General features: G+C 40.4%; 1 protein-coding gene across 9 annotated transcripts in view; it reads right to left on the bottom strand.

Moving 5' to 3' along the window:
- Positions 1-277: 277 nt before the first annotated feature.
- BBX (BBX high mobility group box domain containing) overlaps positions 278-27,658 on the bottom strand; it is a 142,550-nt gene continuing 115,169 nt past the window's right edge. For 7 of the 9 annotated variants that reach the window (XM_080364098.1, XM_080364099.1, XM_080364102.1 and 4 more), the window contains 5 exons: positions 26,902-27,040; positions 23,661-23,809; positions 10,150-10,347; positions 9,273-9,465; positions 278-6,446 (listed from right to left, as the gene is read on the bottom strand). In XM_080364098.1, coding sequence (XP_080220224.1) covers positions 6,359-6,446; positions 9,273-9,465; positions 10,150-10,347; positions 23,661-23,809; positions 26,902-27,040 — 767 coding nt within the window. In that variant the 3' untranslated portion in view covers positions 278-6,358. The remainder of the gene's footprint in view (positions 6,447-9,272; positions 9,466-10,149; positions 10,348-23,660; positions 23,810-26,901; positions 27,041-27,658) is intronic. The other 2 variants (XM_080364105.1, XM_080364106.1) reach the window with 2 other exon arrangements.

Genomic DNA, 27,658 nt, shown 5'->3' with positions numbered 1-27,658 from the left:
TGACAGGAAACCACAGTTCACAGTTCTGAGGATTTGTCTCTGGGGTTTTGGCATCTTCCATTTTCAGGTGGAAAACAAGCTTGTTTCTTTTAAGTATTAAAAAGCCAATGAATTCATACTGTAGCTAAAAACAAATTCTGCAAATACTGCTAACTCAGCCATATGTTAAAGTAAACAATCATTTGATAGTAAAACAGGTGAAGTATCAAAGAAGCTCTGTTTGAATAGTATTTATTTGCAATCATTAGGTTTAAATGGGAAACTGTTTACAGGCACACACTAGATAACCAAAATAGAATGAACATAAAGAAATCTATTTGAAGGTCCTTTTCAAATATTTCAAATATTTTATTAAATATTTTATTCAGTTTCATTATCACAGTTTAATGTACTTTAGCATGTTATACACATGACTTAACATGTGCACTTAAAAATATCAAATTAGAGGTTTTTGAAGAAAGTATGACATTCTGTAAATGTGCTTACTGACTTTTAACTACACACATCTAAGAAGGCAGTAGCTCTGTTATACCAATGACGGAGATGAACTATTGTAAGGCATGTTTACACCAAGCTTTGGAGAGAATAAAGACAAATACTGGGTCAAAATTCAGTGGACTTATATGTGAGAACAAAAGCTGAAGGACTGGGCCCTAGCAAGAAAGATGATAGCAAATCAGTTGTGTTGAAACTGTCAACAGATACTGGTTATTAAAAGCAAGCACTGCTGAGAAAGAAGGTTTTCGTAGCATCCAGGTCAGCAGGATCTGTGGGGTTTTTTTTCAGATGTGATTTTTGAAAATCACACCGTATGGTGTAATATGAAGGAAAGAGACTGAAATCTAGCAAGAAAGTTGGAAAACTATCGTCTAAGAAACCTCAAGTTGTTTTATGACCTAACACAGGAACACTTTTGTACAGAGAACATGCTGCAAGTCACTGCCCTCCGATGTGTATATGGGTATCTATGCATACATGCAGACACATGCACATATACGCCTCTCTCATTTTTGTCACCTTCAAGGCCCCAACCACTGACTGAAGTGTGTGGGAGAACATAAGGTTTCAGTTGCAGGGGTGAAAAGATTAGACCATTACATTGGGAAGCCTAGTTAGTTAGTTAGCCTGTACAGTTGTGGTTCTTTCCAGTAGAGTACAGTGTGGGTCTGCTGGAATATGCTAACAGTTAAGATCCAGAAACTACAATACAATTCTTTGTAAGAACTCAATAGATGTCAAGCTACTTGCAGTAATTTTTTAAACTGCAGGTCAATGAAGGTCCTAGGCCACAATGACTTGCCCCCCACCAGGAACATCACTCAAGCCCAAGCTTAACTCCAAGCGCGTAGTGGTCTGTAACCAGGGCTCCTGCACTCTCACAGCGCAAACCACAACGCTGCCCCGTAAGTACAAATGGTTTTCAGCTTAAGTTTGGGTGTGTTGCTGAGGGGAGAACTTGTGTCAAGTCTTCCTAGATTTCTGCCGTAGAAGAACCAGTGAGGGAACATAAAATACACATCCATCTCATAACCTTCTTCAAAGCTGTCAATTCAGTAGAAAATTCTGAGTATATAAATGACTATAATAGTACTTAGGTGAGAGCATAAACCTCACTGTGCCTTTTAATTGAGGAATTCAGGGGAGGAGGCAAGTAACTCACAGACTGAACTGAACTCATTCACGGTGTTCAGTGTCCTGAAGTGCCTCAGCATCCTGGCAGCTGTAGGTGACAGTTCCACAATATGTACAAGGTCAGGAGAATGCCACAAGTATTACAAAACATGGCAAAGATACCTAGGAGCTCTACAGTCATCAAATAAGCACGGCAAACAAACGGCACCTAATGGATAATGTATGGTATACAACACACAAGTTGCACAGTTACGTTTCCTTGAGAAATCAAGATTGCAAACATAAACTCCAGAACAAGTTTCAAGAGCAGCATTTGGCTTCCTGCCTCACCTCTGGCAACACCTGAAGTCCACCCACCACCCCACGAGAGCTGCATTTTCTGCTGTTTCAAAAACCGATCTCCCCGAACTAACCAGAGCTACCGGTCCCATGTCTTGCAGCCCATATGACTACGGCAGAGGTTAAAAAACAACACGCTCCAGCAACAGAGTTTGGCTACCACTGTATATTCAGCCTTTACGTTGTCTGCACTATATAAACGTTGCTCTTGGAAAGTAAAGCACACAAGGATATACAAATGGGATCAATGGCTGAAAAGATTACACAATCATGCCTGAAAGCAAATGGAAGTTAATGAAAGTAGTCTTTTAGGAGAGGTAGCCATATTAGACTCAGCATTCAAAAAAAAGGGAGTGCACTCAAAGGGTCAACACACATTGTAGTCTCTTGTAGACCCATCATGTTTTTGTTTTTCCTACTTTTTTTTCAGCATGTACACACCCAGGCGCACACACACACACACATATATACACACATCTATTCTGCTAATTCCCCTTGGTTGCCATAACTTTGCCACACTGAGAACAAAGGCCAGCTTTCCTTTCAACCTCTCTTTGTTGTCCCACTGTTGCCTTCAGTCTGTTCAGGATCTGTACAGTAGCTAAACAGGCAGTGGAAATTAAAATTGCTTCAATTTAATATCCTGTTCCAAAAGATAGCATCCAAACTATAAGGCATTCCCTTGTTACAATGCGAGCTACTACTCTCTTGGGTTTCTACTTGATACAAACTGCAGAGAGCTCTTCAGCCTTGTGCTCCAAAAGCAGCTCTCACCCAAACAATAAAGACCAAAGCTGGAATTCAAACACCGCAATTTCACACGCTTCTACCCGTCCCCTGTTCCTGTGCCCCCTTCCAACAACGCTTATCACTTTAATTTCAAAAGTCATGCACCAATGCTATAAAATAGAAACCCAAACTACCAAGAAGTCTCTTGCTCATGACTTTGGGATATTGTATTAGTATAAAAGAGCATTCAGTCATCTTAAATAAATATATTCTATTCTGAAATCACAGCACATTCAAGGGGTAGTTACTGCCATAAGCAGAGCATTAAGTAATCTCCATAGATGTTTTTAGAACCATAGAATCATTTAGGTTGTGAAAGACCTTTAAGATCATCGAGTTTTGATTGATTTGTTCTAATATCTGGAAAATAACCTACTGTGGGGATAAGAATCTGCATCTCAAATGTTCTGCAGAACATTTTTCCCATATTTGTATACAGTACTAGAACAATTAAGAAGACATTACAGTAATTTTCTCCCAGCTGCTTAGATTTGTAGCGTCGGCTACGATAATGTATTTTGTATACCCCAAAACTACATATGAAATATCAAAGATCACTAAATAAATAAAAGCCAAGGAAAACTGGGACAGTACTGCATTTTGCACTTGAGACAAGATTCCCCCCTCCCATGGATAAGTCACAGAGTACGACTACGGTAAATGCTGATCTTTTTTTTAAAAGAAAGATTTATACACAGGTTCAGATCCAGAAAATAATGTGAAATGCATAAATATTGATAGCTTTAGCTAAGTTAAAATGGGTTCAGTAAAGTATGATACAACATATTCAGAATAAACAAAGCAGAAAAGCATCATATTTTGGTTTGCTTGAGATATACATAAGGTGCAACAATTTCTTCTCTAGAGGCATTTGTGGACAATGTGTTAACGGTAACAGTGTTTGCTGGTATACTGAAGTACACACAATAGCAATAAGATTTTCCAAAACAAAAGCAGCTGAAATTAATAAAACTTAAACCAAAACAAACAAGGAAAAAATCCAACCCAAATACAGTAAGATATTGGTCTGAAATTTTTGTTGTGCTAACAGACTTTGTTACCTGAAAATACTGATACCCCTTCTAGTAGATTCAGGGAAAATTCTAGCTACTGAAATCAAGACATCACTCAGAGAACCAACAAAGGCAAATGCCTAGTGAACTATAAAGCTTTGCAGGATTTCTGCTACTCTCAGTGCCTAATCGCTTAAAAATTAAGCATATCTACAAAAAGGTTTATAAGTATCTGAAAACAGTCATATCCAGTAAACTGACCCAACCCTACCCCCTCTCTAAGGGAAAGTCAAGGAAAAGCAGATCAAGTAAGATATTAATTCATATAGAAAAAAGTAATTTTCTGTTTCTTTTAAAAAAGGTACCATTAATATACAGAAATATCTTCAGGAACAATATTGAAATTTAAATCGAGGAAGGATGGGGTACTTTGACAAAAATATATCTACTCTAAAGGTTTCTAGAGAAATAAGTTAGTACCATTGTCAACGTGAACGGCCTGCACTGTAAGATATTTGGATTTCAGCTAATTATAAAGTGGTCCAAAACTCCAACAGCCACCTTACTGTGACCCAACAGCTTTAAGTCTTTTAAGTTTCTCCTGTCTTGTTAAAATAACTTATAAAACTTTAATAAAATCTTATTAAAAATACCGCCATAGGCTGCAATGGCATTCCAGGGGCTCTTAGTCATGTATTCACCTGAATTTTTAAAAAGCCTTTTCACTGACTCATTGGCTCATAAATTTTGTTGTTCTTTTGTTGTTGTTCCCTTCTTCCAACACATGCAATCTTGATGGTGCTGTTTCAGTGACACTTCCCCATCTCCCTGCCTTTCGTTAGACTTTCAATCCGCTGTTACAACTCGTCGTGTGGTGTGTTGTATGTTGTTTCCCGACACTGAACCAGAGACTTTCACTTAACTACAACAATGAAAGGCTAAACCTCGCAAGCATTAATAGAGTTACTGTCCATATGGCTATTACATCAAATTAGTTACAAAATAACCCCAAAACACATTATCAATTCAGTCAAGTATAAATAAGAATGCCTGATAGAATGATGTAAACTCGCATCATTTAAAGACTTAATTCAAAGAACTTCAAACTCAATCTAATACTATCAAAAATTCAGCCGGTATGACGAAGACTAATAGAAAATTATTGCTGGAGTCCAATTTGGTAAATTGTTGTGCTACAATGCAAAAAGTAGGGAAACATCTTGTGCTATAGAAGAAGTACCCTGTTGAATTTGTAGCTTTAGATCAATTACTAGTGATCATTTTGCATCTGTTGGTAGGAATCAATGCTTGGTTGTACAATAGTGTAAGTCAAGATAGCGAAGGTAACGGGCCAAGTGATGCACTCGGCCTGCTTTTGGGATGTATTTATGAGAGCAAAACAAAAATTCAACGTAAGCAAAGACAGAAACTGGCAGATGGATCTGTTTGGTAGTCTGAATTCAGTCAAACGTTACTCTTGGTTGTAATTTATCAGTATACAACTTGCTGATTTACCAACACAAACTATAATTGGCCTTTTATGGAAACTCTGAAGCCGATTTGGACTGTGCATAGTAACTACAACAATGCCAGTGTCTGTAGAATGTAAAAGGTATGTGTATCAGTGTACATGTATATCGAGAAGTCACGGTTTCAGGTTTCTCAGAACGGTGAAATAATACTAAGGTCACTTTTGAAAAACACATTTGCAGTACTTTTTGTTTACAGGAAAGTTTCAACACGTCGCTCAGATATCTATGCAAAAATAAAGGAACCCTCCAAGGCATAAAAGACAAGTCAATTATCTGTAGTATTTTCTTTTCCATACACCACTCCTTTTTCTAATGCACATCATCCTGGTTATTCAAAGCTAAATTAAAAAGAAACAAACCCAAAAATAGCCTGTCAGAATTTTTGCCAGTAAACTCTACCACTCTGGTGGCAAATATAAAAGTGCAGAACATCTGGACCACATGGCTGCCCAAACACCGCTAACAATGGTACATCTGTCCAGGCTGCCTTGAGTTCTCTGGAACAGGTTTTAAATTCATTCTACAATATAAACGTAGGCATAACCTATTAATATAAACCATCTTAGAACTTAAATCTTCATGTACAAAAATGACTAAGAATATCTAATAATAACTAGTGCAGTGCGTCAGTGTTTTTGTTGTTGTTGTAGGTTTTTTTTTTTCATTTAGAATAACTAGGTATTATACGAAACTAGTTGCCGTACTCTCTGGTTGGTAAAAGAGATGCTGTGTGAGCTAACAGTAAAGGCAGCCATTTTCACACCAACCACCTATTTACTGTTTAAAAGTCTTCAATAGAAAGCAAGCTCTAGGATCATTCCATTTCTGTTCATTAATAGACAATTAATATCTCCCTCCTACATACTGGGTTCCGATTTGAGGACCTGGCCCAAGTTGCTAACGTCTGGCTTCCAGTGAATTCTGGGCCACTCAGAGCAATAAGCACTTGCTTGCAGTCTATAAGTTTCCATCATATGGACTGACTAGCTTCCCTTGGTAAAGACAAGGCTAGGATATTAGGTAAAGCACAATGTTTTACAATAAAGTGGAGCTTCACTGGTCAGCGCAGGAAATAAGCACTGGAGCCTGAGACATTTCATTTGGCTGTCCGTCATGTGGGAGAGGTGTGGCCCTCTGACTTCTGCAAAAGAAGAAAAGAAAAGCCACCCGTCATTATTTTGAGCACAGGAGGTGCTCTTATCAGACCAGAAATTATAGAAAGCGGTACGTGATATGGTTTAATATCCGACATTACAGCTCTGTAACTCCTTGCTGATACAGATGCCCACACACCGCTGTGACACACTCCTTTTAGTAGTATTCCCGCAACAGTAACACAGCATCCTGAGGATAACTCGCAACACCACGCAAAGTCTGGCAAAATCAAGTAGTGATGGTTATTTGACCACACAAAACAAAATGCAGAGCTCAAGAGTAAGCTAAGAGTGCACAAGTGGCCCCACTCATTTTGTCAGGGAGCAGCTCCAGCTCTCGGAAGCAGAGAGTACAGCTCGTGTGTGGCAAAGGAAGGTAAATGCACAGAGGCACATATCACGTTAATGCGAGTCAATAGCAAGCTTTTAAGCAATATGGAAATATACTCAGCAGCAGAGTTGCGCTTTGGGATTACTCCAAGCTTCATGACTTAACACTTCATCAGCCTTAACACAACATCTCTTTCATTACTACAGCAGTGTTAATTTACAAACGATCCCCTGGCACAGGGGATCATAAAAATAAACTGCGCCAGAATTATGTGCTGGAAATCAACATCAATCATTGTAGCAGATGGACTCAGGAGAGGTCCTTTGCAGCTTGCCTTTTAAAATACATACACAAACCACGTCACTGCCTGTTATCTAATCTCACAAGTCAGGTTCTATTTTTGTTACAGTATGTGTCATTCGCAGCAATTAAAATCTGGAGCCCACTTCTTATTTACACAAGGGCCATTTTACCTCCCCCTGGCACAGCTAAGAACCCAGCAGAAACGGGGGTACCAATATGCACTTTGCACAACCAGTGTGCAAGGAAGCGGCCTTGGCGCAAAACGCAGCTCAGGCTCACACCATTTAACTGGGGCATGCACAAGGTAAACAAAGCTAAACAGAAGCCTCCGGATGAAAACTATGCTGCCACTTCCAGACAAGCTCTAACTACCGTTAAAAAGGAGTTTGGCTTCCGTGGCCCAAGGCTCTGTGAAATCATTTAATAATTTAATTCAAACGCTGAAGAAACACAACAAGCAAACCTCTAATGCCGTTCTTCACATTTCTGGCTATTTGCAAATGAAGAAGTGAGTTGCAAAAGGTAACAAAGAGTCAACAGACTAGAAAATAGAGAAGCATCTAGCCCAACAGATTTAGGTTTCTGTTTTGACTTCCATTTGCCAAGTCTGTGAGAGACATGGTGAAGTTTCTACTGGGAAAGAGTCCTCCCGTGTTGTAATTTTCCCCCAGGGTGATTACAGGCTGGAATTTGCAGCAGTTGCTGGACATTTGTGGTGTTTTTCAGGCCCCATGGAAGGTGCTGCATTGTTCCAGCCACATGATGACATGACAGAAGGTGGCAGTAATAAAGAAAGATCCAAATAGAATGTCATGTAGAACATGAGCTCACTTCAGCAGGGACCAGAGGAGGACAAGAACTCTTAGAGGGACAAAGAGGGAAAAACCACAGCAAAGCAAATCCTGTTGCTTTTGTTCAATTCTGGTCAGTGTTAATGGAAATCAATGAAACCACAAGGGTCTGAATGAGAGCAGAGCTTAGCACAGCACTTTTCCAAGTCTCACTTTGTGGCTTCTGACCACAGAAGACGACAGAAATTAGTTTAGACTTTTGCAGTCTTGATAGCAGACGCTGGTTTTGCAATGCCAGGAGGAAAGGCCAGGCTGACTGCAGCGTGAAAACACTTCTCACCCAAAACAATGTTGCTTAAGCAAGACAAGAGCTTCTACAGAGAAGAGCTAGCAGGCTGGGTTCAGCTGACTTTGTTTCTTGCAGGGCCTCTGAGCTTCTGAAAAGCCTGTCAATGTTTGATGTGCAGCCTGAGCACACAGGACTGGGTTGGCGGACAGGGACCATGAGATCAGCAGTAAATCGAGGTTTTAAATTGTTTAATCAGCCACTGCCTTGTGGAGTTTCTTAGGCAGCCAGAAACCTGTCAAACGCCATTTACAGAGGCTGTGATGGTTTCAAACTGGCCCAGCACTTCCTCACTGATGTTCCACTGCAGGAAAGGATGGGTTTTCATCTCCAATAAGCTACAGCGTCAAAGAACAACACTAGATAATTAGAAGCCCAGGAGGACATGCTGCCATTGGTTTCCTCCCTCATGCAGGATCTGCCCACACAGAACTGATCCAACAGCCCTAAGTAGCCTGCACATTCTCCACCTTATCTGTGTGGATGGTCTGCCCAGTAACTGGGAGGACCAACCCAAACTAACATGGCTTTCTGTCACCAAGAGTTCTGCCCCATGCCATTCTAAGATGCTTTGCCTCTTTACAAGAGTAAAAATAACAAGTTAGCTTCCTTCAGCCATGTTCAGCATAAAAACTTCAGCTGAAGTTATATGAAATTCCACAGCCTTAGGCCGCTGAAAAAATAGAAATCAGCATGCAATAGCTATTTAAATCTGATATTATCTTGCAAATAGCATATGATAATTAGAACTTCTCAACTGTTAGGATCTCAAGGAGCCTATGAACCTGTTTATATAAAAAAAATCTGGCAGGCATCTTACCAGGGAGAACCATTTAACTGACTACTGAAATACATTACATTGTCATTTAGGTGAAGACTTAACACTACTAAGCAAGTGGTGTAAAACATACGTTCATAGAAAGCTCTGGAAGAGGAAGCACAGAGGAAGCCAAATTAAACAGTCTGCCATTCACATGCTTTCTGAACAAGCTGGCAGCCATATACTATTCACTAAGACAACAAGGGAAAAAGAAAACCATACCTGTGTACGTTTTCCATGGCTGCTACTTCTGCCAGAGCAGCTAAGCTAAAAAATGCAGACACCGCTGGCATATCTGATGTAATACTATGACTTTCTTCCGTCTCTGCATTTCTGGAGCATTCACTGTTACAATCTGTTTCTGCACTCGATGTTTTCTGAAGAGTACTTTGTGGCAGCTCTTTTGGCTTCTCCTCTGCAATAAAAGAAAGTTATGCTTGCAAATCTAACCCTTAAAGTCACAGCAGCCCGTCGAAAAACTGACTAGTCTGGTCTTAACAGAATCTTTACCCTGAGGACTTGGATTTTGCAAGTGCAATGCAATTCATGTTGCAACCTCTTCTGACCCAAGCTATTGGCAGAAGCACAGCACTAAGGTTTATGAAGCAGTTTACTGATTTTGCGTTCAACTGAGTTTGATCTTTTAGGTCAGGCAAAAGAGCTTTTGTGTATGTTTAAGACACAGAAGTCCTGAAAGATTATCTTAACTGCAGAGGACTCCTGCAAGGACTGTGGCATTGACTGTCATATTATGGAATTAATTTTTACATCCTATCACTAGGTGCAGTGTAATTTCTTTGCTGGACTCAAAACAAATTATGAAAGGTAACTGTTTCCTACTTCTCTATATATCAGCTGTCAGTTCACAGTATGAAATATCCAGGGAGAGAAGAGAGATTTGGACATTCAAACAAAAGAAGTTGGCCATTATGGACTCAGAGATTTCCCAGTTGATTGATACCTGTATTTTGAAGAATGACCTTTCTAAGCAGGTAGGAAAACAAGCTAACTGAATCGTACTTCCCTGATCAGCTGCTCATACTTCCAAACCTTCTACAACGATTCGATTTTAATAAAATTTAAACTCCAATTTCCTTACCCAGTGTCCCTCCTGCTGGTGACACTCGACCATCTGCTGTTCGGACAAGATGTGTGATCTTAGTTTTCCTTGCTTTCCTTTTCTGGCTGCCAACTAAAGGCTCATGCATCATTGCTGGCTCTGGAGTGTTTAGGGCAGATATAGAAATTTTATTCTTCCAGGCAGACTCACTGGAAATTCTGTCTTCTGAGAATATGGCTGAAAGAGGAAAAATATGCAGTTTTACATGTAGAATAATACAGCTACTAGCTATGCTCATTTACCATTTTGCATCTAGCTGCATAAAGCCTTCCCTCACAGGTACTCAGAGCATAACCTATGGCAAGATATCATCCAAATGCTGCAGATGTTTGCAGGGGAATAGTAGCATCAGCTCTTAAAAAATATCTTGGAAGGTTCACGTTTCTAATATTTGCAAAGAAAACTGTGAGATGGGCAGCAGCACTTCAGCGGGAGGAGGGTATCAAACAGTCTGTATAAAACACACTGCAACGGAAGATGCCAGCAAGTAACTAAGAGACAAAATGTATTTAAGGAACAATAATGGTCCTCACATAAGCTTATCTTAGCTCACAGACAGAAGCAGAATTCAGGAATTCCTGACTAACCCCCAGTCTACCTCTGCAGTCATTCTACATCGCCTCCTCCAAGCAGAGGGAAATACTGCCTTTTAAAAAACAACAAACCTAACAAACATCCGAAAGGCAACAAATACAAAAGCAGAGCTGGATCACAGTTAAAGACAAGAACGCTAAAAAAAAACCAGCCAAGGCATGGGATAAAATGCCATGATGGAAATACTGCCTACATAAAGTCAAAATGAGAAAGGAACAGTTTGAATCGTTCTCAGCAGTACCAGTGCAGGCATTTCGAAGTGGCCTCCTGCGCTGAACTGGAACATAATAACACATTTTTACTGAACTAAAGTCTCTTTAATCTTGTTCATGAAGGAACTGGTCAGACAGCAATCACAAAATGTATTTAAGCTTCCAAAGTCTGAGATGAGTGCGCAGTCATCAACCATTTGTTTGATTTAATAAACCATGCTGCTGATACCACAGTGGATCAATCTGTGGCATCTTTTTTCCTCCTGTGATACAAGTATTATGAATCCTACTCCATCTGCGATCACTGTTAAGCTAGGGTTAGAAAGAGCCTACAGGTAGCAAAGGGAATGTCTATATCACTTCTTACAGCTGTCTTGTCTAACCTGTTTTGAAATTGAGAGCACTCATGGTGTCTGCACCAAATCCTTGGGGTTTTTTCTCCCAGTGCATGGTATCCTGAGTCATTTTATATTTTTTCCTAATGCCTGCACCTCATCTCCCTTGACGCATTTCCAGTCCACTATTTTCTTTACTTCCCGTCAGGTTATACCCCATTTCTTGGCAACAGTCCTTTATGTACTTAGCAGCTGTTTCTGTGTCAATAGCTATCATTCTCTTCCCTACTACTTCTTTCAATCTTTCTTCTCGTTTTAAAGTTCTGGTTAAGATCCACTTGTTCACTTTCTGGGTGGTAGGACCAACAAAGTTACACACACAAAACTCAAGCCAGAGTGCAAACAACTGCTCTTTCAGAAGGGCCAAGCACTGAACAAAACCAGCCTCCTGCACTGAGACTGGCTGTGTCAGGCAGGAGCACTTGACCTCTGCACAGTAGCCTAGCAGTCTGCATGGACTTTGCCCTCTTTCACTTCAGTGTGTATTTACTGTTTATTTATTGTTTGCTTTGTAGATTTAATGAGCTGCCTATACAAAGATACGGCTAATAGAAGTTCTATCTTTTGCTAGTTTCTTTAACTGTTAACTGTGCAATGATGCGGACTGGGTGAAGAGAACATCTGTAATGCATTTTATCTTGTTAGCTGTTGCCCTTTGCTCTTTTAAGTGGGAAAGGACCTTTTAATGTTTTATGGTGTAAGAACACAATCAGATCTAGTACAGACGTGTAAAAATATTTGGAAATGTTCCAAACGTTAATTCGTTTGCGTCCTTAATGCACCTTCGTATCTTCTTCTGCAAAACATTTTCGAACTTGTACATGTTATTTATTTTGGAAAAAAGCACACAGCTTCAGCTAGCTTTCCTCAGTGTTTAGCTAAAGCTGCTAACCTTTCCATAGCAGCGCTATGCTGGAAAACTTATTTTTTTGTAAAGAGACCAAGACAAATCACAAGAAAAGATCTGTCCCATAACAGTGCCGTTAAGTAGGAGCGCCAATGAATGTAAATGTGACTCTCAAGTCACGCGACTGGGCTAATATTGAGATGTTCAGATAACTGCGCTGAGACCAAAATCTCAATTGGAATGTATCATTAAATGGGCAGCTTTCTCTCTAGATTTCTTATTTGGGAATTCATAGGCGTTGATTTTATATTAATGCAATGGTTTGGTTGTAGTTCAACACTGTTAATTCTGATTTGGGGATTTGCTCTAATTAGGTAGTACTTCAACAGTGCAGTTTAATTCCAGTTTGAGTTTATAATGGCTTTAATCTTAGTAATACAAGTCACTTCTGTTTTTACATTTAAGAAAAATATTAAGACATGATTTCAAACAAAAAACATCGTATTGAAAGAAACCTGATTTGGTGTGTTTTTAATTAGATGCATTGTATATTACAAGCCATGTCAGGTCATTAGAAATTAACCTGATTGGTCAAGACAGTAGACAGACCCCTTTTACATTTGTTTTCTTTCTCATACAATATCCATCAAAAAGCTCAAGAAATTCAAGATGAGAAAAAACCTTGAAAGGTAAAATAAAAAGAGGTGATAGTCATTAAAGACATAAGGAGTATATGGTCTTGGTGTGTTTGACTAAGAGATGGTAGAAGGTGCCTCAGAAACTCAGGATGTAGCAAGTACATTCCCTCTTCATATTTTAAAGTTTTTAAATCCTTGAAATGAGACTTGAGAGTCCTCTACTTCTTTATCCTTTTCTAGCTCTAAAAGTAAGCTCTTTATCACTTCATCATAACATTGCTGCCATACAGTTTTGAAGGACGGATTAAAGGTGAACAACGAGTATTTTCTGGTATGTGCACTGAAGGGAAGAGCTGCTTTTTTCTTCTCTAACAGTCTCAGTGAACACTGGGATAACAAATCTTCTCATTTACTTCTTTACAGATTATTTTTAAGCAGACACAGAACATAACTTGAAAGAAATCGCACAAAGACTTCACTCGGAAGACCCTTTGCACTGAACTCCAGAGGAGAAAGGGGTCTGTGCTTCAATGACCACATAGCTTGGCTAAGTGCTTAACAGGGGTCCTCCTGCAAGAGGAACAGCACCTCATGGCTTCAACTGACAAAGGTATATCCGATGCTGATCAACATACTGATCCTCCAAACCAGGACTTGGTTTTGCTGTGCAGAAAGGACAAGGCTGAACAAGTTTAATTCCCTCTATTTTTCTTTAATCCATTTCACATCCCTTCTCTTTCCACACAGGCCTGTGTTCAAGAGCTGCCCCAAGTAGAGCTCCGCTAATTTTCAGGAGAACCCTGGCTAGAAATGCAATGAGGTTCTGCAGCTATTGTGCAGCCCTGCAAACACGTATTTACATAGTTAGCTTTCCGCATGACAGCAGCACATGCAGAACCACCAGGCTATTTTTGCAAGCAGACCTGAGCACATGATAGGAAGATGTGGGCCTTTTGGCATGCTTATACCACACTGACAAAAATGACTTTGAGAGAAAAAACATCCAGAGCCAGATTTGTTATAAGTTAGCATGGACAGCTTACCCTATTCTGCAGTCATGCAGACTACATGCAGTCTTATTTTGCCCATCTTTGTGAACAAGAAAAATGAAGTTGATCAAACTGATTCAACACACCACACAAGACAAGCTTTTCAGACTGCACCCCAGAAAGACAGACATATTTCAAAGAATTTCTTCAGTGATGCCTGTCTGTTATGAGAGAGAGCTGCAGGAGTTTAAACACATTTGGTGGAGAATGAATGCTCTGTGGGTCTAAGTACACTGCCATCAGGAAGGAAAGGTGGGTTGTAATGCTTTAATGGTCTTTATGAAGTTAAAAAGGGGAAGACTGGCAGAGCAGAGCAAAGCTTCAAGTCACCAGTGCCTGGAGAACCACTTCACCAAGGAAGAGATGCCAAGCACACTCTGACCTATACCCAGTGGAAATTCCAGCTCTTCTGACAATGGGATGCTGCTGCAACACTGTTTCCTGAGGCCAGGCACCACAGAGAGCTGCGGCACGGACTGGGGACTATGAAGCAGAGAGGCACTAGCTGATAAAGCAGCAGATGGTCAAGCCAGATGTGTGGATGGAACAGCTGCCTGGATGGGCAGCTCTGCTGTATGATCTTGTGCTGACCCAGTCCTCTTCCAGCCCAGATGGATGTCAAAGGCACAGAGCTGCTGGCCCCCTCTGGGCTGCAGCCCTGTACAACATGGCTTTCTCAGCAGAAAAAACAAACCAAACCAAACCAAAAGGTCATTCTGTTAATTTCCTGCACTTTGTTTGTGTATTTTTTTGGTGTTTTTTTTTTTTTTTTTTTTTTTTTTGTCCTCAAACATATTTGCTAAGGCTGTACAGACTGATGTGCATGTGGGAGAGCTGATGGAGGATCAGCAGAAGGCAGTGAGCTCTACAGGCTATGGGAGACAAGGCTCCCTCACATATTGTCTAGTGTTGCAGCTGGTACATAGGTTCATCTCCTTCCTTCCTGGTGTGAAGGCCAGCATTGCATCTGCTTGTTACACAACACATGCAAGAGCCCTCAGCACAGCTCACTACATGTACCTGCAAAGACTCATCAGTTGTGATTTACCCCTTGTTATTTAAAATATTGCTTTCCATCAGAAAGCCTTGATGGTGTTGCAGAAAATAAATCTCTCAGCTGACTGGTGTTCAACCTTCCCAAAGAGGGATGTGTCCCACTGTACTTCTGTCAGCCTTCCTAAGGAAGTGACACATCTCTTAACATATTCAGTTGCATTACTGTGTGTTTTCTGCCAGGAGAAGCAAGGGTTGTGGCATGTCCAACTGAGATTTTACTGGGCTGCATCCATCCCCGCAAACAACTGCAAACTTGTAATACGGTGATTTGTGCTGGTGATGCTGTGTAAGATATAGTCACATGGAGTCAAAATTCACTCAGATACTCAAATCAGAGACAGACTCAGACAACATGACCCAATCACATAAAAATTTACCCTTACTGCACTTTTCTTCATTCAAAACATGGATGCACACAGGCACACACACTTTTCAAGACTACAAAACATGAAACCAGCATGACCTCTGCTGACAGTAACCCTTCCAGCTATAAGAATATTCAAGCTCCTTCCTCCAGCAAAATTAACTCCATTATAACCAAACCCACACATTATTGACTTGTGACTCACCACAAGCATAGACTAACCACAAAAAGGAGTTGAAATTTTCATTTAGTATTTAATTCACTAAATTCTTGTACATGCAAATTGCAATGAAGATGCTGGGATTCCCAGCTTGAAAGCTGTAGAATATGGGACAGTGGAGTCCTATTTTAGAGCCCTGCTGCCCAGGAACTCCTGAAAGGGTGAAGTTACGTAGGCAGCACATGCTGGCGAGGCTCCACACTGCCTGCCAAGGCCATAACCCACACTGCACTTTGCTGATCAACACTTCACTTTCTGTGTCACTACATGGTACACTTAAGAGTAGGCAAGACCACAGATATTTTCCCCTTTGTAACTCTGAGAAAATGCAGTTCCCCACCTATATATATATATTTTTTTTTTCCATCTTTCCTTTGAGGATGTCTACGTGGGCTGCGCGGTAAGTTCCCCATATCTTTGGCTTCAGTCTTGGGAGGAACTTCACAAACTGGCCCTACTCCAGCAAATGCACAGACGCATCTTTAATGTTTAGACACGATGACATTATTCACATGCTTAACTTCCAAGGACATGCCTCTCTGTTGTGCTGGAATGAGGCCAGGGTACTCAACACTTGCCAGGTTTGAATCTTTGATCATAGTGCACACACTTTATATCAAAACAGGCTGGTTTCCTTTACTGAAATGGAGGTTTTGACATTTTGTTTAGTCACATTTTAGGTCTGCTGATTTTAAGATATTTATATTTTTTACTCTATGATGTATTAAAAGCTTTCTGTTTCTTTTCCCACAGGAGAATTTAAACACCATTTTTCTTCCTAATTTGTCAATGTGGTCTATTAATAATTCAGGAACAAAAATCTGAATGGCACCCAATAAAAGCTATGTTAATGTATGATGCCTTTTTCACACCATCATGGAAGTAAGATAGTTACTTCTCACAGGCGACTCTCACCACATGTTTGTTGTATAAATACAATGAAACAGAGCAAGTAATTTCAAAATATTTGCACCACTGAATGCAGCAGAGCTGGCAGAGCCTATGAGGGAAAATAGTGCACACGCACCACAGAGGACATAAAACAAAGCATCAGGAAAGGAGAGGAAATGACATGGTCAAGCCTTAGGGAAAGATGTTAAGGACAAAGGTAGCTGTGGGAACTGGAGATGGGGATAGTAATTTTATTATCTTAGAAACAGATATGGATGGGAAAAAAAAAAAAAAAAGAGAAAGAAATTAACGGAGCTACCCACGTACGCCGAACCAGAGAGGCTCTTTTGTACCACAGGGTTGATGTGTGAGCGAACTCAACTGTGGAAGGGCTGAGGAACAACCTGGATGTGACTTGGTTAGTGTGGGCAACATGACTACAGAAGGAAAAAAAAGAGGCCCAGGGAAGCAGTCTGAGCTGTAAACCCGTGCATATTGTACACTTGAAAATGCCCCTCAGAGGAGTATGTGTGTATGCAGGACCACAACACTGTCACAAGACTGGAAAATTACCAGCAGGACAGCAGGCAAAGCAAGCCCAGGACAAAACTTAAAGAAATGTCCAATTTATCTTCAGTCTGAGGAAAACAGAAAGCTGGTTAAGATTTCTACCGAGGGAGGGTTCGTTTAGGTTAGTATTTTTGAGATCTAGAGCAGAAACAAGCTCCGATATACTGACAAGCTTCAGTCTGCAACGTTCTAGACAGTGAGAGGAGATAGGGAGACAGATAAATGCTCTGGCAAAGGGATAAATAATATGGTCTGACATAGAAGGGAGGGAGATAAGAGCAACCCAAGGACTAAAGAGCTATGAGAGATAATGAGTTCAGGGCCAACTGCAGAATCGCCCTTGCTTTGTCAGCTCTGCTGCACTGTGTCTGGAGCAGGAAAACTGCAATTAAGGGAGATGCCAATTAAAAACAAAACAGCATCATGCTGGAGTAAGGTAATATGATCAACTGGAGCCAGGAGCTTATACAATCAAAGCAGACAGGGAAATAAGGGACCAAGGCAATCAAAGACTAGACAGCCAAGTAGCCTCTGTCTAGAAACATTTCCCCGAGACTGAATTGAGAGAGAAGGCAGCCCAAAACCTTAACTATGTAATGCACTAGTACCTGTGTCCGGAACATTAAGCTTCTGCTTTCTGTGCTTACATTTGGTGACAATTTTGTAGAAAAAGTTCTTTTTCTTAGACTGGCATGAACCTACAGACAACATTAATAATACATACTTTTAATTAGCAGTTTTAAAAAGATAACAATAGTCACAGTATGTACTATACAACCTCCTCTAATACAGAATGCCATTTAATGGGGAAGCACAAAACCCAACCTTCTGCCAGAATGGACTCTGGAGGCTTTCCACAGGCTGTACTTCAACCCATCAGCTCCCAATGCTTAAGTGCATACAAAGCATTTCAGAGACTGATGACATTAGGAAAGCTTAGTCATAAAAATCAGACAAGGGTTTTGCTTGTGTGTTTAAAGATACGCTCTCTTCTTGATGTGTACAGAGTTTGGCTGGAAAGAAGTAAGCCTGGATGGTGCTGCGTTTTAGACTGGTGCCCTAAAGAGTGCTGGTAACACACCAATGTTGTAGCTACTGCTGAACAGTGTCCACAGAACATCAGGATATCACTTTCTCACTCTGCCACCCCTGTCAGTAAACAAAGGGTGTGCACAAGGTTGAGAGGGGACATAATTGAGACAGCTGACCCACACTGACCAAGAGGTATTTCATACCATATAATGTCAGGCTCAGCAATAAAACGTGAGGGAGAGTTTTTTCCAAAGTAGTCATTTCTCAGGAACTTGTTGGACATCAGTTCGTTGGTGCTGGCTTTTGCATCACTTGTCCGTCCCCACTCCACCTTTGTCTATGAAACTGTCTTTATCTTGACCCATGAGGTTTTTTTCTTGCTTTTTGCCCTTCCATTTCTCTCCCCCATCCCACTGGTGGAGAGCGAGCAAGCAACAGGGTGGGGACTTACCTATGAGCCAGGGCAAAGCCACCACAGGGTACAAGACTTACCGTTGACTTTGATTACCAGAAATGAGCTTATACTAAAAGCAGAAGTAAAGGCCCCCAGGAGAGAAAAATGAGGATATGCCCAGCACATGGCATAATTCCTACTTTGATAGCAGAGTCATTACTAACAGTAGTCAGAAGACATCTTACCAGATCACAAATTATGCTACTAGCAGAGGTCATCAAGAAGCTATCCTTTGTCTCACTAATGGAGTAAAAAGTGATACAACAGAAACACAGACATAGCAGACCTCTGTGAAAAGCCAAATTACAGTCACTCTCATACACATACCAGTTGGCTAGTAACAGACTACCTGGTGGTTCTCTGAAAACGGCAACATCCCATCCTACCTTTAGATTAAGGCTTAAGGCAATGAACTGCCAAACACAGGATACATGGCACGTTCAGGCATGAAAGCCACAGCTTTTCTTTTAGTAGAGATTAACTAAACTAAACCAATATGGAGAAGGCAAAACACAGCCTGGACCGGAGAGGACATCTGCATGCAGGAATGGCTGAACGAGGGGGCACTCCTGAGATCAAGTGCTGGCTTTAGACAGGATAGAGTTAGTATATCCCATCTCAGGCTCTCACTAGCAGGTGCCCCCCGGGCACAGTTCAGGCACACTCACTCATGCAGGAGTTTACAGAAGGCCTGGCTGGGCTACACCTGTTTTCGGGGACAGCAGGCAAGTACTCCCAGACTTTGAACAAACGTCATGTGTCAACAGTTAATCCAGGGAAAATCCATGACTGAAAAAAATAACTAACCTAAAAGACTTGCTGTCAGGCAGTGGACCCGGCATGTGACTTCCTACAGAAAGCTGAAAAAAGCTTTTAATGTTAGTTTACTTGCCATTGTTATCCAGCCATCTGCAAGTAAAAAGTAAGTCCTTTTCTCCTGCTCATCGTTCCCTATTGGAAATATTTTACATGGTTCTTCCTTCCCTCAGCAGTTGTCACAGGATTTAACCACCTGCTAATCCCTGCCTTGTCCATTGTGCTCCCTGAGGGTGGCAGGGATTTCCTCCAGGAAAAAATCCCTATGGCCAAGGGCAGCTGCTTGGGGAAGCAGCAGGTAAGAAAATGAACCCGTCATACATAATGAATCATAACTGTATTTCTTCCGTATTTCTGGGCACATGCCCCCTTTGCTCTCAAAAAGCTCCCTATGCTAAAGGGCCTCATCAAACAGAGAATACTTCAACATGCTCTTAAGAAAACCAGGACAAACAGATTTGTCTGCTGATTTCTGTATCTCTCAGGAAGAAGATGCTGTATTTTTAGGTTGTGATCTTTGGAACTTTATGGCATGCAATCTTCAGGCATCTGAATACTTCGAACTGAGCCAAAAAAACCCCCGAGCTAAGACCGAGAGGAATGCCACAAAGAAGCATCCATTTTAAGCTGATGCTTTATTTCTAGTCCTAGAGGCCACAGACAAAAAAAAAAATTGTAGACAATCCTTTTCCCAAATAAAAGTCTACTACACATTCCTCTCCTTGCCTTCCCAAAATGAAAGCTTTAGTGAAGTGTTTAGTGTGTAAGTGAGCATTTCTTCACAGCACAAGGCAGAAATAATGACTATGCCTGTTGCTCATTTTTTCATACAAGCGGATTAATGACTCACTGCAGACTGCTGACTTCTGTGCGGTGGGATGTTTTGGCACATATGCCATTGGAAAGAAGAAAAAAAAGGAAATCACTCATAGCTCCAGCAAATGTCGGAGCAGGCCATCTGCACTGATTTACCATAGCTGCATTTTTCAGCCATTTTGTGACATTATTATTGTATATGCACACTCCCCATTCAAAATGCTCGAGGTAGAATTTGCAGAAGTGTTATGGCTTGTTCAATCCTGCTTCCACATTAATTTCAGTGAGAGCGGAATTCGGACAATTTAGAAAACTCTGGGGAAAAACTGCCTCTCATTTAAGAAAGTTCAAATTTTGCCTTACAAATGTGGATTTGAAACAGCTTTCATATTACAAGGTTCTTCAGGTGTTTTTATGTGAAAAGAACTGGCCAAAGTGAGGACTGACCTGACAAGCACAATTGAAGGAGTCAGTGGGCACTGACCCACTCATCTTCTGCTTAGGAAAGTAGGAAAACATCCTGACAATCCTGGTTGTTTGGGTTAGGTAGCAGATCAGGCCTCTGGTAGGTATAGGTTAATTGCATTTGACAGAAAATCAATCTGGCACCATTTACTCCAGAATAAAACATATTAAAGCATACAGACCTAGTTATAGGGGCAGAGAGGGCAGAACACCACCCCAAAAGCAAGAAACATTTCTCCATTTTTATTCACCTAACATCCTGGTGAAGTTTTAGTGTGCAGCACTCCAACCGATTTTCCAGATTTTAAATGTAATTTAGTAGGCACTGATCTGTACACTGCAAAAATTATGTATCTGAGAGCTGAAAATGCCTGGGAGGTTTATGATCCTGCACATGCTCATTCAAAAAAGCAATGAATGATTTTAAAAAGTGCTTACTATACCTATTCCCAGTGATTATTATCTGTTGTTTGGAAACATCCAGAGGCCCCAACCATGACTAGTCACTCTTGGTGCTGGACATCTAATTACCTTACAGACAGAGACAACCCCAAGGAAAAGCAAAGCAGCAGAAACTCCACAGAACATGGTAATGCAGAGCACAGCTAAATTAAGGTTTCCTACATCCCTACATCCCAGCACAGTCACACCTGTAAGACCCTTCACAGTTCATGCTCATCACACTGAAACGATGTCACCTTTGTTTAATTCTGATGGTGTAAAAAACCCCTTGTTAATTCAAAAAGCCCAGAACCATTCCAAACCAAGCTCCATCATTTTGCACAATATATGATTTTCATTTCCTGCAATACTTGCAGGACCCTATTACGCAGACCTGTGTGCTTAACACCTTTGGAAGTCAGTGTTCTCTAACCATCAGTTAGCTTGTCACAGTTCACAGGCAAGCCAACAGCATGATGAGGCTGAATGGTCTCAGTACACCAGAATTAAACTGAGGATTCAGATTAATGAATATCTGGCTCAGCTGGAACAGTTTCCCCACTAAGCTAGTAAGCTCACTTGGACACAATTTGGTTCAGATCGTTTCAAATCCACAACTTGAATCCTAATTTTAAGCATCCTAACGAAATAAAAAAAAAAATAAAAATTAATATTGACCCACTGCCATGGAATATTTACTTTTTAGTGATCTTTTCCAAAAGAGAGATGGTTTGTCGGAAAGTTTTTCAGCTACTTCTTTAGAGCTGAACTTCACTCTCCAGGGAGCTGGAATGACTGACACAAGCTGACAGCTTGTCCAGCTAACTTGAGTGAATTCAGCATTCGTTGAAATTAGGAGCAGATATCACTAGCACCATCTGGATTTAGTTCAGGGCTGCGGTTAGATGTTCACTACAGAAACAGCAGCGTCAACTATCAGATATTCCTGCCCTGGGGCTGCTTGTTGCAACCCCACAGCTCAGTTGGTGGAAAAGTTCATGTGACTGTTCACCATCTGCTTCAGCGCAAAGTCAGCTGGCTGAGTTTAAAGAGCCCTTACTGCCTGCCAGAGGCAAGTGCTCCATGGGCGCCTCTGCAGGGCTGTGCCAAAACTACTTGTATCAGGCTCGTAACCTGCCGCCTGCAGCTACGTGTCTCACCTTCCCTCGAGTCATGGCCAAATATATTCCAAAGCTTTTTAAGTGATGCAAACAAGTATAAAAAAATTAAGCTCTCGAGTATGATTCTATGAACCTAGCCAAAAGCAGAACACAGTTCTGGGATACCTGACCTGAGGTAGGATTCTAGCGTGCCATTCCCACACAACGTAGGACCTGCAAAATTTTTAGACATACAGACACTTGTACACATATAAATACTGCAGGGAGAAATCCAAGGAGCTGCTATTACAGCTTCAACTGCCAAATCACAGTAGATGAGGAGATCTTGTTCCCAACATATGTTGTTTAATTAACTGCTGCATTATCATCCTGTAAAGCAATTCATTCATGCTCATTCAAGAAGTTCTGCCAAATACATACCATGAAAAAATGAAAAGCATTTGAAGTCAGAACTCACTTGGTATTAGCACAAGTCTAATTTTGCAAAAGTGACTGTTCCACATCTAATTATATAAAGACAAAAATCAATACCAAAATTGGCATGCACTAGAAAAGAACAGCTGCTCAATCCTGCATACTGTAACGCGATTATTTGTGAAGCATTCAAAATGCATAGATCTAATCCAGGGTCACCTGGCTAAAATAGGTTTTCAGATCTAATACAGCTGTCAGTCAGTGGAACTACCATAGCAGCAGCAAAGGAAAACAGCTTCACATTGTGAACTGTGTATAATGAGGATTCTTTTGAGCCTCCTTTTGTCTTGTAAAATTACTGTCACATCATTCCTTCATTTTGTGATGCTTCTGTACTGTATGTATGCATCAGTGTTCCTGTCACAGTCTAACACTAGTTTTCCCTACCATATTCTCACTTCTCTACTGCATCTGTGTCACGGGTTGTCTGTATATAAAGCAGCCAAATGTGTCAAGAGTTTCTTCCTCCAAAAGCCTCAGCAAAGGAGCTGCGTACAGAAATGGTTTTCCTGTTCACTGACCTTTTTTTATCATGTCAGGATATTTCTGCTCCAAACTTACAACAGAGAATGAAAATCTTGATGAAAAAATACCCAAATTTTTAATTCAGACATCTCTGGTGTCTTATGTTTTAATTTATAGAGCCTAAAGTTACAGTGAAATGCAAACTGGCCCAAAACTACCTTTTGAAAAATGTCAAAACGTAACCTGTCAATGATCTGCCATTTTTTCCTCATTTTTCCTGGGAAAACTTGTCTAATTCACTTACCTCACAAATATTCATGTTTTTGATAAATTTGATTGCTATGAGGAACATATTTCATGTACAAACACTAACCAGTTCTACTCAGCATGAATATCAGGAGTCAAGAGCACAGCCTGAAAACTAACCCAGGTGAGAACCAACTGATTTCAGTTCTAGAAAAATGTTTTCTTTGATATCACACTTTTCACATATAACAGTAAAGAACACAAATCCCAGAACTTGTTATAGCATTGCTGCTGCTTAAGAATGTACTGCACGTGGTAATTTACCTTTGTTGGATTTTGGTTGTTCAGATGACCCGCTTCCAACCTTTCTCTTCTTCCGTGGCACAGCTGAATTTTTCCTGTCAAAGGTAATAGGACTGTATTGAGGAAGGCTGTTGAATTTCTTTTCAAATTCTTCTTCCAATTTTGCTAAGCTAAAGGGGAAACAAAACCGATCAAATTAAATGTAACTCTGTTTCTGTAGAAAAAAATATATTGTTTAGGAGCATGCGTGCATATATACATACCCGTTTACATAGAGGGGGGGAAAGTGCACACACACTGTACCCATCAAACTAGTATATGTTAATCCAACTCAGAATCAGAATGTACACTCCAGCTTCTGCAACTCAGTACAAACTGACTACACTAGTTGCATATATTAAAACTAGAAAAAAAATAAATCAATGTCACATTGGTGACATTTAGCTCTGTTTGCTGCACAGATTTGTACAGGAGATTTGTCTGTTCTGTGAGGGGAATGAAAAAAGACAATAAAACCAATAAAGTAACTTCACATAAAGGCCCTTACATCAGAATGAAAACAACAATTCAAACCAGAAGAAAAATGTCAAACTACTCAATCTTCTGGGGATATTCTAAAACATGATGCTTTGCGGTGGGAGTGGGCTTTGTATTTGGTCTGGGTGATTATTTCTCCCCTCATATGCTATTTGCAACTAGCTCATGCCTTCATGAAACCGAACATCCCTCATACTTCAGCCCAACCTGAATGACTAACCACACTACCTACAACTCAAGAAATCCAAAGACATGGTATTGTTGTTCCTAATAAGCAGCTGAAAACAAACCACTTGAACAGGCTGGTACAGCATAGTATTTCTTGCTGTAACGGCTATGTTGGATTGCTAAGAACTCTGTTCCAGTAAATTTCTGCAGCCGGAAAGGAGCAAAGAAAGGAACTGTATTTTAATAAAAGGCAGTGCACACGTCTAGGCAGATTATAAATAGCACCGTCAATGACATGGCCACAGCGACATTTTCTACTCTTTTTTAATTCTGTTTGCTATGGAAAACTTGAACTTGACGAAAGTTGGCATCAATGTTGGCAGGATGGCCCTTACCCACTGCACGCTTGGAAGCATCACAAAAAACATGGCATTTTGCTCTCTGAAGCAGCACTTAAAACAAATTGTATTCTGAAAGCTTTGGTACACAGAGTGATACTTCATTTTATGTTTGTAATCACTGCTTCTTTCAGTAAGCAATCTTCCATCTTAAAATATAGCCTTGGCTCTTGGCAGACCGCGTGCATGGTGGGGCTTCTTTGTTTGGCTGGGTTTTTTGTGTGTGTGTGTGTGTGCATGTTTGTTTTTAAATCACAAAGACATCTGACATGAGCGGTGCTCAGTACTGCTACCTCTCTCTTCCACATGGATGTTCCCTGACAAGCACAAAACAAGCTGATTTTCTGCTTGGACAACTGTCACATATTTCCATTCCTCTGCCCCAGCTCCTCTTGTTGCAACCTGCCTTGTCTCCTGCCCCTAGGGCACAGGAGGGGCTGACGCTCTCATTAGGTAGGCCCAACCCTGAAAGCAGCCAAGCCGCCATCTTGGCTGCCAATTTATAGCTCGTGTGACATGGAGGCAGTGGAGACTGCTGCTATCCCTATGTCACCAATTAATTATTTAAAAAAAATATAAAAATCACAGTGCTATGAATTTTCAGAGTATCTCACAGGCCTGGTTAGACAGGTCTTCATGCCGTTGGGCCTAGTTCTGCCAGGAGCAGGCTGCGCATGGACAAAGCCCACCTGACAGGGACTGTGGGGGACATGTGGGTGACTGGTGATGGAGGAGGTCAGAGGACATGGGGAGAAAGGTGTAATTCCAAAGGGGTCAGGACCCTCCCTGCTACACACACAGAAAAAGGCTGAAAGGTGATGCTGAAGGGAGCAGAAAGTGTTAAGAGAGGAGCAGGCACAGGTAAAACCAGGTCTTCAAGTAGCCAGAAGATCAGGTAGTGCAGTGGACAGGGTAATGGATACTTTCTCCAGCATTTACACTCCACACATTAACGACTCTGCCTTTACAGAGCTCACTAAATAGTATTAGTTAATGGCATGACTGAATTCAGAAGCAAGATTGGCAAATATGTATTTTCCCCATGCAGCCAGCTAATGATGGTAGAACAGTATTTGTCAAATTAATTATTTACACAGTTCTCCTAGCTACTTTGAATAAATCATTTGTAAGTTTTTTTTTTTTTTGGCACCATTAGGTGCAAAAAGTTTTCAAACTTTCAATTTAAATTTAAAAAATACTTACAGAACTTATAAACAATGCACTACAAGAAGTGTTCCATTTTTTTTTAACTATTCCAAGCAAACAATACTTGGAGATTTTAATCAATTTCATATCATTGCTGTAAACTGAGCTGCAGCTAAATTTCACATAGACTAGGTTATACAAAAAGACCACCACACAAAAAACCATTTTACAATTTAAAATACAAAATGTGGAAAATCTACTCCTTTTTATTCATTTTCACCTTCTGAATTCAGTTAATTGGAAGTCTTCAGGAATTTGCAAGTGAGTATGAATGGCTAAGGAGACTTAATAATTATGCCTGCAGTTCAATAAATCTGTAATACTCTGAGAAAAATTGTTACTCATATACTAGAAAAGTAATTCTGTGTGGCCTTGCTAAATTTTAATGAGTTTGTAATCATCATTCTTCTATTTAATTTCCTCATACTATACATGAACAGTTTAAGCATCTTGTCTCTACAATAGAAAAAATGATATCTTTATCGTAATTATTTGCCAGTCTTAGAACATTCTTTACTTTTCCTCTGCAAGCAATCTCTCCAAGCAGGTAAAGATATCTACTCTTTCTAGTCTAATTATGTTTATGATGATTGAGCACTTACACAGAAATCTACATACTGCTTGCAAAGTGCTCTGAAAATGTAAGTAACCCTCTTCACCACCTCTTGAGCCAGTAAATATTGCATGTTTTTTTCAGAAGTGAGTAAATAATGTATTTGTTTACAGTAGTGTAAAGCAGGAAATATCTCAAAGGAATTACACTGGTATATAAACAACAGGTATCTTCTAGAGCATGACTGAGCTCAGTGGGGTTTGCAATTTTCAGGCATCTTGTGTGATTTTGATTATTTGGGTGTTGAATGTAGTTAATTTAGGTGCAATGAGGAGGACTCACTCTTAAGTTATCAGGCTGATCTAACTAAAACTTTGAACAGTGTTAAGCTGCAACTTACCCAAAACCAAACTCTTCCTTTGGCTTAGTCCTTTTCAGTTTTTTGTTCCCACTTGTCCCACTTTGGGAAAAAGCCCAGTTTTCTTCATTCCAGCATCCTTCATGATCTGAGGAGTTTCCTTTTCCTGAGCTTCTTTTTCCTGGGATGAAGGCAGAAAATTGTTTCTCATCTTTAGAAAAATGTGCCAAAACAAACTGGGCTCAGAAGGAACTTGTGTGCTTATTCAGTACTGCAACCTGTGATGCTTGACCTTCTTGAGGTCATTACAAAACATTTTTTTATTTATTGTAACCTGGATAATGATGATATTGGCAAATACTTCCTCTCCCCCACCCCTGACTTCTTTCATACTATCTGTGAAATCAGGATCTTTCGAGGTATAAAGGAAGAGAAAGAGATTAGTAGATTTAAAGTAATAACTTCACTAAATTACAAACTTCTTTTTCTTTTCTGCCTGATCTAATTACACGTATAGATCTACTAACTGGAAAAATACATTTCAAGACATGTCACTAAAAGCTTCCAGAAATGATGTCATATTTACCCTTCCACGAGGTAAAAGGTTCTTGCTCACCACCTACAGCAAACCTAACAGCCAAAGCAAAAGCACAACACATTTGCCTCTTGTAGGGACTGAGAACTATGCTCACAAACACAACAGTTGCTTATACAGAAACAAGCTAATTGTTCAGGGTAACAGAAGTCCTGCATACATCTATCAGCAGGCTGACAAATTAACCAACAAAGCCTTTGGTCA

Source organism: Nesoenas mayeri (genome assembly GCF_963082525.1).
Source record: "Nesoenas mayeri genome assembly, chromosome: 1".
In the NCBI taxonomy this organism is placed as follows: Eukaryota; Metazoa; Chordata; class Aves; order Columbiformes; family Columbidae; genus Nesoenas; species Nesoenas mayeri.
The sequence above is the reverse complement of the archived record's forward strand: the minus strand, read 5'-3'. Positions and strand labels throughout refer to the sequence as shown.